Raw genomic sequence first — 16537 nt, 5'->3', positions numbered from 1 at the left:
CTGTTGTTTTGGTGGGAATGAAGTGGGCCCAGTTAGAAGATGCACAGTTGTGCACATACAAGCCTACAAACGCTGCCAAATCCTAGCGATGGCTCATAGTTGGCTTCAGTAAGGCGTGTTTAGTCAGATATAGATGTGTCTGATCAGCCACACTGGAAGACGTCCATCATATCATGGAAATATGAGGAAAATGACACATTTCAGACGCTCTCTCTAGAAAGACATTCATAGTGTTGCACTGGGCTGCTCACATGAGAAATTACAGTTGTGTCAATGATAAAAACAGAGTTCCAAATAGCTACACCCTCCCTGCCCTAGGCCAGGCCACGATGGGTGGTGCACTAGCTAGAGTCATAAGAGTAAAAGTAAAAAAAGGGAAAAAAACAGCAGTTAGTCCAACAATAGATTCACAGCTACCTACAATATACGTGAAAGATGTGTGTGTCCCATTTCCATGTTGTCTTTTTCACTGTTATTGGCTGCAGTTGGCTACATCCTGGTCCAAGTCTCCGTTCTGGACGGCTCACACAGCCGAAAACACTGTTGTAACACTAACACGAGCAGCTGATCCCAGAGCTGCGTGAGAGAACTCATCTAATTAGCGTCGCTACCTAAATGGCGCTGCATGTTTGTCATTCTGCTGGAGAATGACAATGCAGCTCCGTCAGGCCACCAGTCTGTTAACTAATCGGAAGATCGGCTGTTCGATTCCTAGGACCTCCATTCTGCCCTTGGGCAAGACACTGAACCCCAACCAGCTCCCTCAGTGTGTGAAAGGCTGATGAGCAGGCTGCGTGGTAGCTCCTGTCACCGTGTGTGTGTGAATGTGAATGTAGTGTAAAAGCTCTTTCAGTGGTCAAAAACACTAGAAAAGCTCCATACAACTCCGGTCCATTTACCATCTTGGCTAAAATGTGAGCACGGTGATCTCAAGCAGCAGACACACATTCACACCTGCAGTACAGACAGGAGGTCAAAAGACAAAATGACAGCCGGAGATGGGGGGCAGGGTCGATTTTCAAGTCAAGAATAACAGAGACTAAAACTGGTCGTGCCCTTTAAAAGGCAGATGTTAGTGATGCCAGTTCATCTCAGCCTGCTGCGGGCGTCCACACACCAAACGCTTTTCTATTCTATGTATCATCTATGCAAAGTGTTTTCATTGAATCTCACCACAGTCAAATCTTGTCAATCTACTCTCACGGGACAAACCCCCCCCCCCCGTGAACTGTACAGTCTATTTAATTTCTTTTTGCACTATTTCATCTTTTGCACCTTTTCGTTGTCTTGCACTGTCCATGAGAGCTGCTGTTTTTTATTTCAATTTCATTGTGCTTCTTGCACAATGACAATAAGAGAATTCTGATTCTGATTCTGATTCTGATTCTGATTCTGATTCTGAGAGAGTGACGGCTCTATTTAAAAACACACAGACTGACTGATTCATGTCTTTAAGTCAAGTCCCTGCTTAGGTGAAGTTAATGCTGTTGTTTAAGTAGTTATTAATTTGTCCTTGGGATCACCTCAAAAAAAAAATCACCTGACCAATGATTAGCTAAACATATTTTATGCCTACTGCACATCTAATCTGAACTTTGAGCAGTAAATTAAAACCTTTGAGGAGAACCTAAAAAAAGCCGTTGTTATTCCCTCAGTGAGTTCTAAGTCTTCTCTCTCTGTGTCCTCTGGCATCATCCAGAAACATTTTACACAAAATGCACAGGTCAGGATCCTTTCTGGAGCCCATTTTCACACAGAGAACTGTTCATGTTCACGTCAGAAGTGACTTCCAGCCCCGAGTGCAGTGGCTCTTTAAGAACGTCAGCTGCTCACATCAGTCTTTCTCAAACCACAGGCTGTGTAATGTCTGTTTTCACAGCGAAACACTTTGACTTGTCAAAGAGCAAAGATGCAGCTCCTAACATTAATGATGGCTCTGTTTCACTGAAGCTTCCCAGTGACCCAACATGCACAAAGAAGGCCAGGATCTGACACCGCAAACTGAAGTACAGCAATCCATAATGTTAGTTCCAGCTGTGCCATTCTGCAGACACATCAGCATATCTGTTATGTAAAGGCGTTATATCTGCCTCATTTCTGTGTCCTGTGTTCACCTCCAGTCTGCTGTAAATCTCTATGTATTCATATTTTGCAGTCATCCTTTCCTCTCCACCTCTTCCTCTACAGCCCTCCTCTTCGCATCTTCTCCGTCCCCTTCTTCTTAAAAATGACATTGAGATGTTACAGTTTCCTGTTATGACTGTACGACTTTTCATACATTTAATACTTTTTTATGCAGTCCAAAAAACGTTGATAATTACCTTAATTTATTGATCATGTCCCCCCTCCCTCTCTCTCCTTCCCCAGGTCAGAGGTGTCATGAGGAGGAGTGACTCGCTGTGACAGACCTCCAGTCTCCATTCACCTGACTAGACATCATTTATTTTTGTACCCTTTGTTTTTTTGCCATTCAGAGTGACAAATTCAGCATTTGGAGCAGCTCAGCATTTTTTGTGTCCGGCACCTCTCATGTGGTCTCAGGTCAACTGTCCACCTGCTGTGTTTGTGAAGAGGCAGAGATGACACCCCGAAACCTCTTCGCCTCAGTCTTATTACACAAGCTGACCGACACTCCATAGCGCCACTCTCCCAGTCCGACACACTCCCAGACACAGAGCCCCACCCCGGCCTGGGGGCAGCATGGGAGACGGGAGCTGGGTGTGTCTGAGCCCAGCTGAGTTTGCTCAGCTGCAACAGTACAGCGAGTGTGAGTACCCACGAGTGTGAATCTGAGGGTGTGCAGTAGACTGCAGTGCATGAACAAGCCTCTGTCTTTGTGTCTACATGCACATACAGCTTTGCTTGCAAAACCAAAAACTGTGGTATTCATACTTCAGTCTGCCAAGGGCCTCGTGCAAGATCGTCCAGATCCAAAGAGTGCATTGGTAGATTTTAAGCAGGAATTTTTGGTCCAAACCATAAATCATGTATTTATTCCACACTGATAGCTTAGAAATGATCAAAAGCTTGTCATTTCATTCTCGTCATTTTAAATGACTTAACTCACTCCATCGTCCTCTGTGTGTATTTACAGCTACTGTACCAATGATAACCCTGGGACTTGACCTTTTATAAGGTCCTGTTCAAAGGCGTCCTATAATGAAACAGAGCGCAAACATTGGACCAGGACCTCAGTCGGGATGATTGGTGTCACATTATTCTTACCAGCCTGCTGGATGAGCGTCTGTCCTCACTAGCAACCTTATTTGTTAGTCAAAAGAACGTCTGTTGTCTCATCCTGGTGGATCTGTCTGTCTGAACCTCAGAGTATTGCTTCTCTGTCCCACAAGCTTTCCTGTTGAAGAATGACACAATCATGCTTAAATCACTGTGTTATAGACCCACGACAGGTAGATCAGTCATATTCGCTGATTGACTGCAAGCTCAGTCAGAAGATTATAACAATGAGATATCAGTACCAAAACAGTTCAGTGTGACTTGATTGACAGACTGACTGTCTGTTGCTTGATTTGGTGCCAGTGTCAGGGATCGTACATGGAAAGTGGTCAAGATATTCACCTTTCAGCTTTCATAAATGGCTTAAAAGAATTGTCTCTCTGATTTTGGTGCACATACATTTGAAATACTAAAAGCCACTGGGAGCAGTAGCAGGACCATTATATTAAAAATAAACTGAAGAATCCTCATACGTTTTTCATCGAGTGCCAGCATATTCTTTTAGAAGATAAAATATAACCATGAAATGTTGACAGACGTTGATCTGTAGCCAGTCCTGGTGGATCAGGGCTCAGGGTTACTGATTGCATCTGTTGCAGGCAGTATCATTAATTCCTCGCTTGATGACAATAATACCTCAATAATACCCAATTTCTTTCACCTGTGTCCTCTATCTAACGCTAATGCTACATCTTCTACCTGACGTTGGCCTATAACTCTTTCTGTGGGACCCTCTGGCACTGGGCCAGGGCAGCCTGCCTGTGGCAACTGATTATTAGCCCACGTCAACCTGTGTCCACTAAAAAAGAAAGACAGTGTGTGAAAATTCAGCTGTTGGCGTTGCCCGAGGCAGTTCCAGGTAGACATATGCCTCTTTTCCACAGCGTGGCTCAGCTGACTTGGATCTGCTCTGTTTTGGTTTTCCATTGGCAATAGGTACAGAATACTTTTTTTGACCTCCATCAAGGTTCCGGTGAGCTGAGCCAATATAAAAAGATGGAGTGAAAACATGACCTTTACACAACTTAACCTGATTGGTTGGAGAGAATCGTCACTACACTGGTAACTTGTGTGACATGAGACATCCTGCACAAATAGTGACATTGTTATTCACTGATTCTTTATTGACTCGCTGTGGTTAATTGACGAGGAGTTTCTCTGTTAATTTGCCGATGAAAGGATGCAGTATGGGCAGAATGGAGCTTGTTCCCCTGTGACTGTGTCTCATTGAGGATGATCAATCAATCAATCAATCAATCAATCAATCTTTATTTATATAGTGCCAATTCATAACAGCGTTACTTCAAGACTCTTTCCATAAAGAGCAGGTCTAGACCAAACTCTTTAATTAGAGAGAGACCAATGTTTCAGGAATTCAACATGAAGGATTCAAGAATCCCCACATGAGCAGCATCAGATGTTAGATTAGACAACAGTGGAGGAAGAACTCCCCTTTAACAGGAAGAAACCTGGAACAGAACCAGGCTTGGGGGGGGGGGGGGGGGGGGGGGGGGGGGGGGGGGCGTGGAGGTTGAACAGAACCCAGACTGGAAGGAGGTTCCACAGGAGAGGAGCCTGATAGCTGAAAGCTCTGGCTCCATCACTACTTTAGAGGACTTTAGGAACCACCAGTAGACCTGCAGTCTGGGAGCACAGTGCTCTAGTGGGGTAGTACGGTACTATGAGCTCTTTAAGAGATGATGGAGCCTGAACATTAAGAGCTTTGGAGGTGAGGAGAAGGATTTTAAACTCTATTCTAGATTTGACTGGAAGCCAGTGAAGAGAAGCCAGTACAGGAGAAAGATGGTCTCTTCTCTTAGTTCTGGTCAGAACAGGAGCAGCAGCGTTCTGGACCAGCTGGAGAGTCTTTAAGGACTTATTGGAGCAGCCTGATCATAAGGAACAGAAATAATCCAACCTGGAAGTGACTAATGTGTGGACTAGTTTTTCTGCATCATCAATAGACAGGATGGACCTGATTTTAGCAATATTACGTAGATGAAAAAAGGCGTAGATGGGCCTGAGTATGTACGTGTTTTTAAAGGTTTTTGACCCTGTGTAAGTAGTGCAGAGTGTAGTCTAGTAGCCACAGGAGCCACCACATTATACAGGTTAACATGGGTTAAGTGAACACAATGCGAGACATTTGCCCCTATTCATTTTCTATGGGATGCAAGCGATCTGTTCTGCAAGGATTTCAGGCAACATGGGACGGACAATGACATTTTTCAACTTCACCTGCCCGTAATCCTCCTGGAAACTTGTCTAAGAAAGTGACAAAGTGACAGAGACAAAGTGGTGGGACAGGACGGTCAGCGTGAAGCTGCAGTGGAGGAGTGTCTGTGCAGAAGGTCTTTGTTGTAGTGTCTGAGATCTCTCTTTTGTACATCCCATGCCTCCAAGATTTCACATTCAGACAACAATGAGTGCTGCCTGGCACAAAGTCAGAAATTATTGGAAAATGTTGTGGGTTGCTTTTTTACACAGTGTTTACAGGCAGGCAGCGCACTAGCAGCCAGGGGGTGATTTGTTCACTTCCAATAGATCATCTCCATAATGCCCTGCACAGGAGAAGCAATGAAGTTTCACACCATTCATGTTGCTGTGGTCTAGAGGAGTCTTTGGTTTATGAGCCAGGAGGCAGTAGAGACAGACTTTAATCAAAGCATGACAAATGTGCCTCATTTTTACTGATGGAGAGCTGATGAAGGACAGGGAGGCTTGTGTATCACCAGCCAATCGATCAAGGGCTCGTGAAGGACACTGGCTGTGTCTCTACACATACTGTAGGGCTACGTGAGGGAGCAGTACTATGGGGCTAGTGTCAAAAACAAGCTGTATAATCAAAGAGAACGGAAACGACTAGTTCATATCACACCATCCAAACTGCAAAACGTGCAGCTCAATCTGGACTGTACCGGAATGACTTTTCTCATTCATAACATTCACAGTTGCCATATTATTCAATGTTTCATCTTTGCTCGTGGTGCGTTCAGGGTCCATGGAAGTGAATGGGGAGAATCTTCCCGCTAGAGCGGGTGACGTCAACGCTAGAGTGGAGAGGAGCGGGGAAATCGCCTGAAACTTTTGTCTTTAACTCTCTCTTATGGCCGAACCGCTTCACCCACAGTCACAGTTTATACACGCGGACGCAGTGATGTGACTCACAACACACAGAAGCGTACACAGCTCCCACTACGAGCCTTGGAGCGACGGGAGTGCCGACCAAATGCCTCATTGACTGCCATGTTAACTGAGGGAAAAGCTGAGGAGGGAGAGACAAAGACTTTTCTAACCTGCTCCAGAGCTCTGATTTAACAAGACAGAGACCTTAGATTACATCTACGAGTCCAGCTGGATGTTCAGAGGTGTGTCACAGCTGAAATCACCATGGCAACCTGACAGCAGACAAGCAGCAGCTCATTGGTGACGTTTGAGCCACCAGATGGCAGCAGCATGTCAGCAGCATGTCAGCAGCAGGGCAGCATGTCAGCAGCATGTTAGCAGCATGTCAGCAGCATGTCAGCAGCATGTCAGCAGCATGTCAGCAACATGGCAACAGCAGGGCAGCAGCATGTTAGCTGCATGTCAGCAGCATGTCAGCAGCAGGGCGGCATGTCAGCAGCATGTCAGCAGCAGGGCAGCATGTCAGCAGCATGTCAGCAGCAGGGCAGCATGTTAGCAGCAGGGCAGCATGTCAGCAGCAGGGCAGCAGCATGTTAGCAGCATGTCAGCAGCATGTCAGCAACATGGCAACAGCAGGGCAGCAGCATGTTAGCAGCATGTCAGCAGCATGTCAGCAGCAGGGCAGCATGTCAGCAGCATGTCAGCAGCAGGGCAGCATGTCAGCAGCAGGGCAGCATGTCAACAGCAGGGCGGCATGTCAGCAGCATGTCAGCAGCAGGGTCAGCAGCAGGGCAGCATGTCAGCAGCAGGGCGGCATGTCAGCAGCATGTCAGCAGCAGGGTCAGCAGCAGGGCAGCATGTCAGCAGCAGGGCAGCAGCAGGGCAGCATTCACACCGCAATTTCTCCAGAAATTGCACTTTCTACTTTCATTTAAAATGGTCTGAAAATAGTGAAAATACCCAAGATACAGTCCAAACCCTTAAGATATTTAATTATGAGACAGAAAAGCAGCAAATCCTCACATATACATAAAATGTTTGGCATTACTGTTGATAAAAGACTTGAATGTTAATTGATGATCAAAGCAGTGGATGGTGGATTCATTTTCAGTTAACTGATTAATTCAGTCATCGTTTCAGCGCCACTGTATCAGTGTTTTGGTTGTGATGCTGCTGGCCTGAGCCTATATGATAATGATGTCCTTCTAATGCTTGTGGGTCACTCATTACATTGTGCAAATGGCCACTGCAGTGGAATAGACTGTCCGTTTTTTGCACTCTGGATGTTCTCTGACCACATGGTTCTCATCTTACCAGAGCCTGTGCACTCCTCTGCCTCGCTCTACAGTCCACGTCTACTGCGGGACAGAAATAGGAAAGCTTTACTGGCTGGAAACCTGCTGAGCACTAAAAATAATGAAGTGAGGTGTCATCCATTGGTGATTATGAGCGCTAACATGGTCTGGGGCGTGTGCATGCATAAATTTGTGCAGTAATAGTGGTGGAGTGATGATCTGCCCCATCCACTGGTGAACGTTTGTCCCCTCCAAGTGTTTGGCAGATGCACATGGAAGGAGGTCATGACAGTTAGTGTTCTGGACACAGGCTCTATCTCTATGTGTGTGTGTGAGAGAGAGAAAGATGCCCTTTTGCATCTCATTAACAGGCTCAGCTCAACTGGTGCAGTACTTCCTAGTATAGATGAGTATTTACCAGGGCACTTGTTGATGAGATGTATCATGTTTATTCAATTTTGAGACTAAGAGATATGATTATGAGAAGTGCTTGATGAAAATGTGCTCAGTGAGCATGACGGGGCTTTGTAGTCTCAAAGTTTTCAGAAGTGAGCCAAGTGTGTCAAAGCAAAGACACTGCAGTGAATATAATGAAAAAACTCAATCTTCTCTTTTTTTCCTCGTCAGACTCCACAAAGAAGCTGAAGGATGTGCTGGAGGAGTTTCACGGTGAAGGCGTCCTTTCCAAATACAATCCAGAGCAGGTGTGTCTGCACCACAGTTCACTCCTCCATCATCCCTCGTCCACCTTTGTCTCACTCTGACACCACTACTGTCTGTGCACACATGGCCTGGCCTTATCGGATGCTTCTGATTCAGAGTTATATCACCAAAACACAAAGTCCCCCCTTCCCTCAGATAAAGGTGGGGTGGAGATACACCCTCAGCATTAAGTGTGGCGCCTGACATCAGCAGCTCGGCTCCCAGCTGCACCGTAAACTGTGGAGGCTGCAGCAGTTAGTGCAGACTCTTTTATAGCCGGCCGTCGTCTGGACGTAGTGCCACACATTGCTTGGCTTTTTCCACCCACCTAGCGCTCAGGATGGTGGCTTCTGGTTCACTGCTGAGAAGTTGAAAAGTAAATAATGAACCACCAGTTAACCCTTTTTGACATAAACATTTGATCCTCTGTGACACATTCAGGGGCTGTGGTGTGAGCAGGCATAAGGTGGTGACGTCCTCTTTGCTGTCTCTTTTTTGCCCTCGGTGGTGTTCGGAGATTTGTGTGACATGAAGAGATGTTCCACACACAATATCACCATGGTTTGGTGGCCTGAGCCCTCTTCCCTTTCACTACTGGACATACACACAGTCACATATATATATAGTATAACAGCTGAGAGGCTTCTTGTCACTGTAATGTGTTGATGTGGTTAATTAATTAACTGTCTGAGGCTGGACATGGTCTTTTTAATGATGATAGGATGATTTAAGGTGTTGTCACACACACTGTTGATGACCATTTGAAAAACTAAGTGACTTTCGTAGAGACTGAAGCAATGAACGTAGTTTTCACATTAATTCATCTCCATTACATCCTCACATTCTCTGTTTCGGTTCACAGAGGCTACTTCAGCATGCCACAGTATCCAGCTGCTGAGTTGTTATCATATGACATATTTTATCTGGTTACAATTCATTTCACACTTGTCACTTGTCTATTGACGACTGCGTTCAGCCCAAACTTCTCTGCCTTCACATCTGATTCCTCCCCAGCAGCGTTGGTGTCGTCACTAGAGCCCAAATATCCGTATGATTGTGATGGTACTGACTGTGGTCACATTACCTTCGTCATGATACATTTCTTTGCTCTCCTGTCACCTCTGTTGTCTGAACTTGTATGTATCATATCTTCCCTTCTCTCCTCTTGCTCCTTTTGCTCATCTGGTTCTTCATTATCACCTCCGTCCTGCTGTAACCTTTTCCTCAGTGTGTGATGACATGACTACAAGCCCGGCCGGACGTTTGGCGCCGTAGGAAGCAGACATACTCTGTTCACGTGGTCTTTCTCAGACCACACTGTCACCTGGCGCCACGATGACCACTGTGGCCTGCCTCCGCCATCCATCACCGTGTGTGTGTGTGTGTGTGTGTACATGTAGCTGTAATGACTCATCAGTCCAGTGTGCCAGCTGCGGCGGAATCTACTCATCCAGCTGCTGACAAAAGAGGGCTGTGATCTCTCTGTCTTCCTGCTCAGTGCTTTAATTCAGTGTATTTTCAGCCAAACCGCGGCCCTGCATCTTCTGATTAAGGACAGTAGGTAAAAACAGTAATACTTTCAGTGCCAGTGTCTCTATTGAACACATTAGCACAGAAGCAGCGGCACCATAATTCTCCGTGATTGATGAGCGACTGAGACACAGAGGCTGTCAGCTACACCCACAGGGACTCCCTTCACAGTAGTTAAACGCTCCATCAGGCATCACCATGTCATTTACTGTGCTCTGTTTTTCAGCATAGTTGACAATGTCACTTTGAAACGTCTTATTTTATTGTCAAACACGGTCAACATGAAGCATTTTGAAAGCATGTGGAAATGGTTGTTTCACGGAACACACAAGCATTTTAGAAGGAAGCGCCTGCGTGGATGTGAGCCACGTTTCTCAGTGTGTGTGTGTGTGTGTGTGTGTGTGTGTGTGTTACTGTGACCTGTCCAGAGTGTAAAAATGGGAATTTATCAGTGTTTCTTTAGAATCTTTTAAATGGCTGGCATTCTGATTTTAAATAAATCAAAAATACAAAATGTTAATATGCACTTTGAAGCACCAGCACTATCTTTTACACTGACAGTCTTGTGATCATCTCTACTTTTCTCATTTTCTAATTTGAGCTGCCTGGTCTCCTTGCAGGAGGAACCTGTTTACTATTAACTATGGTGAACAATGTCTTCTTGCAACAGGAAACAACTTTCAGTGGGACATGAAATTTGTGTGAAAGCTTTGTTTAACACTTCAGGGATACCAGGTTCTCCATCACAAATGATTCTCTCATTTCTCCAGTCTGATAACATCGAACTTTAGATTGACAGACCTACTCTCCTAGAGGGGGCTCCAGACAGGTCAGTAGCTCCCATAGTTCTACCTTTTAACACCAGTAGAAAGTCAGTCAAGTCATTGTGGCAGCCCTGCCAAAATGAGATAAGATGAGATACTTCCAGACTGGCAGCCTTGAGCCTGCACACAGGGAAAGTAATCATTGGGTAGACTCTGGAGTAAACAATGTTTCCAGAGGGACAAGAATTTCCACAAATGTGTGTGTGTGTGTGTGTGTGTGTGTGTGTGTGTGTGTGTGTGTGTGTGTGTGTATGTGTGTTCTATGGCATTTGTGCACATGAGCATATTTGACTGAACCTGCAGCGCTACATGATGCATAGCAAATGAAATCCTTGTGGTTTGTTTGGCCAAATAAGGGAAAGGGAGTGATCTGAATGGTTCGTGGCTCTCAGGGTTAGGTCAACACTGTCGAGCTGAGGGAGGATTGTCATCACGGTGTGTTCCTCTGCACTAGATGTCGGCTACAACAGCATCTATCCCGCTGAACGCAGGCATATTAGAAGCATATTTCCACAAAGTCTTGACATGCAAAAGGGATCTGCTTGACTTTGTCCTATTTTAGAGCGAACCAAAGAGGAAAGGGGACTAATTTGCCCCTAGTCCGGCCTAATTGTATTAGTTTGTTTGCCTTCACTTGCATCAGACCTGTTTAAAACCAGAGAGACTGTTTTGATTACATACAATGTAATGTTTTAATAAATGGTTGATTGTTTCAGTTATTTTTCAAACAAACAATTTGAAAAAATCATCTCCTGTTCTAGCTTCTTAAATGAGAGAGTTGTATCTGTGTTAATGGAATTTATTTGGATTTTGGACTTTTGGTCAAACAAAACAAGACATTGGAGGCGGAGTTTTGATGGGTATTTTCACGCTATTTTTCCACAATCTGTTGATTCATTAAAAATAGTGCAGTGTCTGTTTGGAGCACATGACTGTTCTGAAGACGTGCCTGTGTGAACCCGGCGACAGCTTGGTACCCTGTACTGCACAGTTGGAGCAGGTCAATCACTAGTCGACATCACACTCGACACTCCCTGGGCTCCTCAGCAATGCACCCACCAAGGATGTCGTCAATAGAGTGAACAGATATGTGATGGACAGTCAAACACGTATATTTTACTCCTCTGAAGCTGAAAAGCGCTATACCAAATAAACTTTACATACTTACTTGGACATACGTATTGACAGAGATTCCTTCCTCTATAGTGAGGTGCTGCTGCTGCTAAAGCGACGTCTATTGGCTAAATGGCTCCAAATGTGTCAGGGTCACTCATTGTGTCGACAACTGTGGTTGCAATAGCACAAAGCGTTCAGGAGGTCAAACATGTTTTGTAATATAAGCCCTGCCCACAGCATTTTAGCAGACTTTGAGGGCCTGCTGTAGCAAATAGGGATAGGTCATGATTTTCGAATGTGCCTTAAATTATAGAAAATCGAATTGTTTATATGAGTATTGTGCTGGTTTAAAAAGTATATCTTCTTTCTTTTTTACCGAGGCCTGGTGGTAAAAACCTGGTGGTACACCCGTTGGGAGCAGTAGATTGATCCGGGGTGCTGAGATGGAGCCAGGTCGCCATCCTTTAGCTAGAGGCAGCCGTCGGTATTAGCTGGGTTAGCTTAGCTCTCTCTCCTCTCTTCCAGGGGAGGTCGCCCCTCCTGCTGTGGCACTTGGTCCTGGTGGACGGAGGATGTCGTGGACAGCGATAATTAGTAGTATGTATGTGCTGCAGTAATGAAAGCAAAAAACTGGACGACAATAAAAACAACAATGTAGCAAAGACCTAAAGTCATCGCGTCTTCTGCAAAGACATAGATTTGTGCTTTAGTCATTAAGTGCTGAGAGTTGAAATCAGTGAGCAGGTGAGACATGCTGACGCTGCCAGTGGTCTGCATCAGGCTGAACATTTCTTCTGTTCATCATTCAAGCAGCCCTTCAAATTTTGGATAAAATCAAAGCCCAACTTGGACGAATGTTTGCCGTTCTTGGTGGTATTCTGGCGTGATGTTAAACCTCAGCAATCGCGTCACTTTTTTGTTGTCGAGCAACAGTTCAACAGACTGCTAATTTGGATTATCTGTCCAACGTGCTGCTGTTGAGCCATGTAACAATGGCTCTGTTCACTTTAGGTGTGTCAGGGAGCCACGCCAGTGAGCCAGCCCTCCAGGGCCCTGGAAACATGTCACGGAAGGCAGCGTGCAACCATCACCAATCTTATTAGTTATAAGTGTGTTTAGAGAAAATTGAGGCCTGTATTGCTGTGTCACACGTGCGTGTTAATTTAAATTCAGAGTAAGTGGTCAAGATCGCCTTGGTGACTTTTAAAGGGTCGAACTTTGCAAAGCAGACAGCTTCAGGCCTCTCGGGCCGAGCCTGAGTGTGCCTGGGTGAGTGCAGCACAGGAGGAACCAAACAGTCCCTGCAGAAATGAGGAGCAGTCAGTCTGTTCTGTAAACCAACCACCGCATTCACACCAAGTAGCTAACCCCTTCTCTTCTTCCCACTCCTCCCTCACTCTTTCTTCCTTCCTCCCTGCCTCCTCCCTCTCCTCTTCATTGTTCCAACCGTTAAACAGAAGCAAGACGTTCTCAACCAAGTAAGCCTCCGCCCGGCGGGCTCTGCATGCTGTGTGGTGTCTGTGTGAGCAGACTGCATGCACATTCTGTCCACTAACATAACATAACCCCGCCTGATCAGCTGCAGAGGGTCTGTTACCCTGCCAGAGGGGAAAAGGACAAAGTTCATGGGGTCGTTGAGTTGGGTTCAGCACTACTATGCAGCCATCACACGGCTCTGCCAGTGACAGCTGAGGGAGGAGGGGGGGTTCTGGAGGTATATGGAAGGATCATTACATTTCTGTATTCGACATTACAGCACAGGAATGTGACTGTGGCATGGTTTTCACCTGCTTTCTTTATATTGTTTTCTTTTGTGCCATCAGGCCTCCAAACACCAAGGTTTTATCTGGATCAGCTCTATCCTGCCCTGCCAACTTTAAAGAACTATTCTGGCTACTCTGACATTTCAGTGACCTCTAAAGCCTTACTGAGAATGTTTTCACTTATAGCTTCAAACCATATTGTCATTACGCTGTTACTGTGAAGAAATACTGGCATGTCAGCCAAAATCGAGGCTGCACACCTTCATTTCGGTGCAGATCAACCTCAACTTTTTTCATTGTGATAACAAATTAATTGTCCATCTGTGTTTAGTGTAAACTTCATTCACAGGTGTGCCTCAGTAACTCTGTTAACCTGTTTGTTCTTTGCTGTCCCATGCAGCCCATTGACTATGAGGGCTTCCAGCTCTTCATGGCCACTTACCTGGAGAATGACATCCCTGAAGAGCTGTGTCAGCACCTCTTCACCTCCTTCAAGAGCAAGACAGGAGGCTGCTCTCCTGATCACGCTCGTGCGGGGACGAGCTTACTGGGTAGGCTGTTTGGATTTGTATAGTTGCATCTTTTAACTTGTTGCATTGCTCACAAAGTGTATTTTAGTTTTGCTGCGAAACACAGCGATGCTCCAGTGGACACCTACACAATGACAGCTACTGAAGTGGCTGATCTTAACACAACATGTCGGGAAGGTCTTTCCTGGAAAAAGCTGCTTCATCCATGCAGATTCACGTTGAAATAATTCCATCTTTACAAGGGCTTCTAGATACAGTAGCTTCTCCGCACAAGTTGCTGTACTGAATGACACAATGGAGTGAAAAAACATCCGGCCAGAAGATGAGACTAATATGGACCGTACTAAATGTAGGGGGACACCTTTTGCCAAAGGACTTTATCATATGAGATGTGCTATTTTTAACCAATGACATGCTGTTTTTAATACACTGCAGCTCAGTTGGCCATTGTGGCTGAATAGAAATAGACCCTAACACACCAAGCACACACACACACACACACACACACATCACCTGTGGTTTTTGTTGTTTCTAGCATTGTTGCCTCTTACACATGCATGTTGGCTCATGGTCAAGGGCAGTCCACCAGAGAGAGCAGTCTGACTGCTATTCACACTGGTGAATCAGTGATTTAACGGCACCTGGTTTACTCTACCCGTTCTTTCTCCTTCCACAAGCTACAGACAAAGATCAACGCAAATCAAAACGTAGGCTTTTTTGCATTTTTAGGTCAACAAAGGTAACTTTACTCTTGTTATGCAGATGCAGACTTCATGTGTTGGCTGGTTGCAGCAGTAAAGTTGCCGACCACTTGGCCGGTCTGGCCTTTTTTCTTCTGCCAGACTGCGAGGCCTTTTTGCACCTTGCTCTGTGCGGTATGTAAACTGTGTCTGCATGTGAGTGCTGCGTGGGCCCTGGCACCGAGCTCTGCTGTCTGCTCCTTACTGCAGAGCAGCTGAGCACACAGATGGACTGTTGAATTAGAAATATTTTTCTGTGCTCTGATGTAAAAGTAGGAAGCAACAAGTTTAGAAAGGCTGAATGTGAGTGACAGTGACAGCCACTTTGGGTCACAGTACTGGGGCTAAAGTTCCCGGTGTCTCAGTAAGCCCAGTCTGTGACGTCCCAGCTTCGACCTCGGTCGTTTGTCCGGCACCCTCCTCACTCTTTGTTCTGTGCCATCCTTCCAGCCTGTCTTCACTGTAAAATGTAGAAATGGCAGAAGTGTTACTATTGTTTTAACCGACCATCAGTCCAAAGCTCAAAGACATTCAGTTTACTGTCACACATGGTGAAGAAGAGCAGCATATCCTCAGAGGCTGAAATCAGAGGGAATGTTTGCCATATTTGCTTGAATAAAATGAATCAAATGAGAAATCAAAATACTTGCCAGTTAATGTTCTGTCACCTGACTAAGTATGTGTTAGGATTGTCAGGTCAGCAGAGTTTGAGCAAGTTTTGAAGAGAAACTAATCTGCAGTAGTGCTACAGCAGCAGTGAGATACTCCACATTATATCCACACTGTGCAAAATCTAAAGTAAGGAATCCACCCCCTCGTCAGTACGGGATTGTTCTACCTTTGTCTGCTCCCTTCTTGATCCAGCTATGTGAACAATGTCGCTCCCACCGCAGTGGTAAAGGCAGTCATATCAGGAGGTGACATAGTGAATCTCATGAATTCACTTTATCCTCATCGTGTTTGAAAGGAAAGAGTGAAGAGCGTGAGGTTTATCTGCTGCTGAGAGAGCCTGCACTGACACCTGGTGGTCGTACTGGCTAACATGACATGAACCAGTCTGAAGGAGCTGGTCAGCGCCCTGACCGAACCTTTAGTAAGTCTGTTGTATCATCATCATCATCGTCGTCCTTCATCAGGGACCAGGAGGCCTTAATGTCTGAAGCTCCCAGTCAGAGGAAAGACACAGATAAAAACCAAAGAGAAAGTTTCACTGGTTATAACGTGCTGCTTCCTGTCTCCTGCTCCCTGACATATAAACTATATCAGAAACCTTCATTATGCCTACTGAGTTCAAAACATTAGATTTCTGTTATTGTCAAAGAATGAAAGAGTGGTTGGTTTCTATTTTGAAGCAGTGCCCTTTCTGTAAAGACTTGTTCTCAGGTCCTGTATATATCTTTCTTCACTGATGTTTATTCATTCTTGCTGCGTCTCCGCTCTCCTTCTTCCCTCGAACACTGACTGACCACAGAAGCCCGCTCCATTGACGCAGGCATCTCTATTCAGACTGAAGTGGCCTGTGCCCCCATCACAGGTACCAGAGCAGGCCGACCGGCCCGTATCATCAGGGTGATGTCGTCTGAATGGGACGCGAGTCCCGCTGGCTGCAGCCTGCTGCTCCCTTTTTGATGTGCTCTTGTTGTGTTGGTGTGACTTCCTGGTACTTTGCCTGTA

At 45.5% G+C, this 16537-nt stretch overlaps 1 protein-coding gene across 1 annotated transcript in view; it reads left to right on the top strand.

Moving 5' to 3' along the window:
• The first annotated feature begins 2698 nt into the window (after positions 1-2698).
• LOC139208135 (diacylglycerol kinase beta) overlaps positions 2699-16537 on the top strand; it is a 77678-nt gene continuing 63839 nt past the window's right edge. The window contains exons 1-5 of the mRNA XM_070837715.1: positions 2699-2767; positions 8286-8362; positions 13288-13308; positions 13994-14144; positions 16335-16397. Of these exons, the coding sequence (XP_070693816.1) occupies positions 2701-2767; positions 8286-8362; positions 13288-13308; positions 13994-14144; positions 16335-16397 (379 nt within the window). The 5' untranslated portion in view covers positions 2699-2700. The remainder of the gene's footprint in view (positions 2768-8285; positions 8363-13287; positions 13309-13993; positions 14145-16334; positions 16398-16537) is intronic.

Source organism: Pempheris klunzingeri, chromosome 10 (assembly GCF_042242105.1).
Source record: "Pempheris klunzingeri isolate RE-2024b chromosome 10, fPemKlu1.hap1, whole genome shotgun sequence".
Lineage (NCBI taxonomy): Eukaryota > Metazoa > Chordata > Actinopteri > Acropomatiformes > Pempheridae > Pempheris > Pempheris klunzingeri.
Note: the sequence above shows the minus strand (reverse complement) of the source record. Positions and strands in the feature narration are given on the sequence as shown.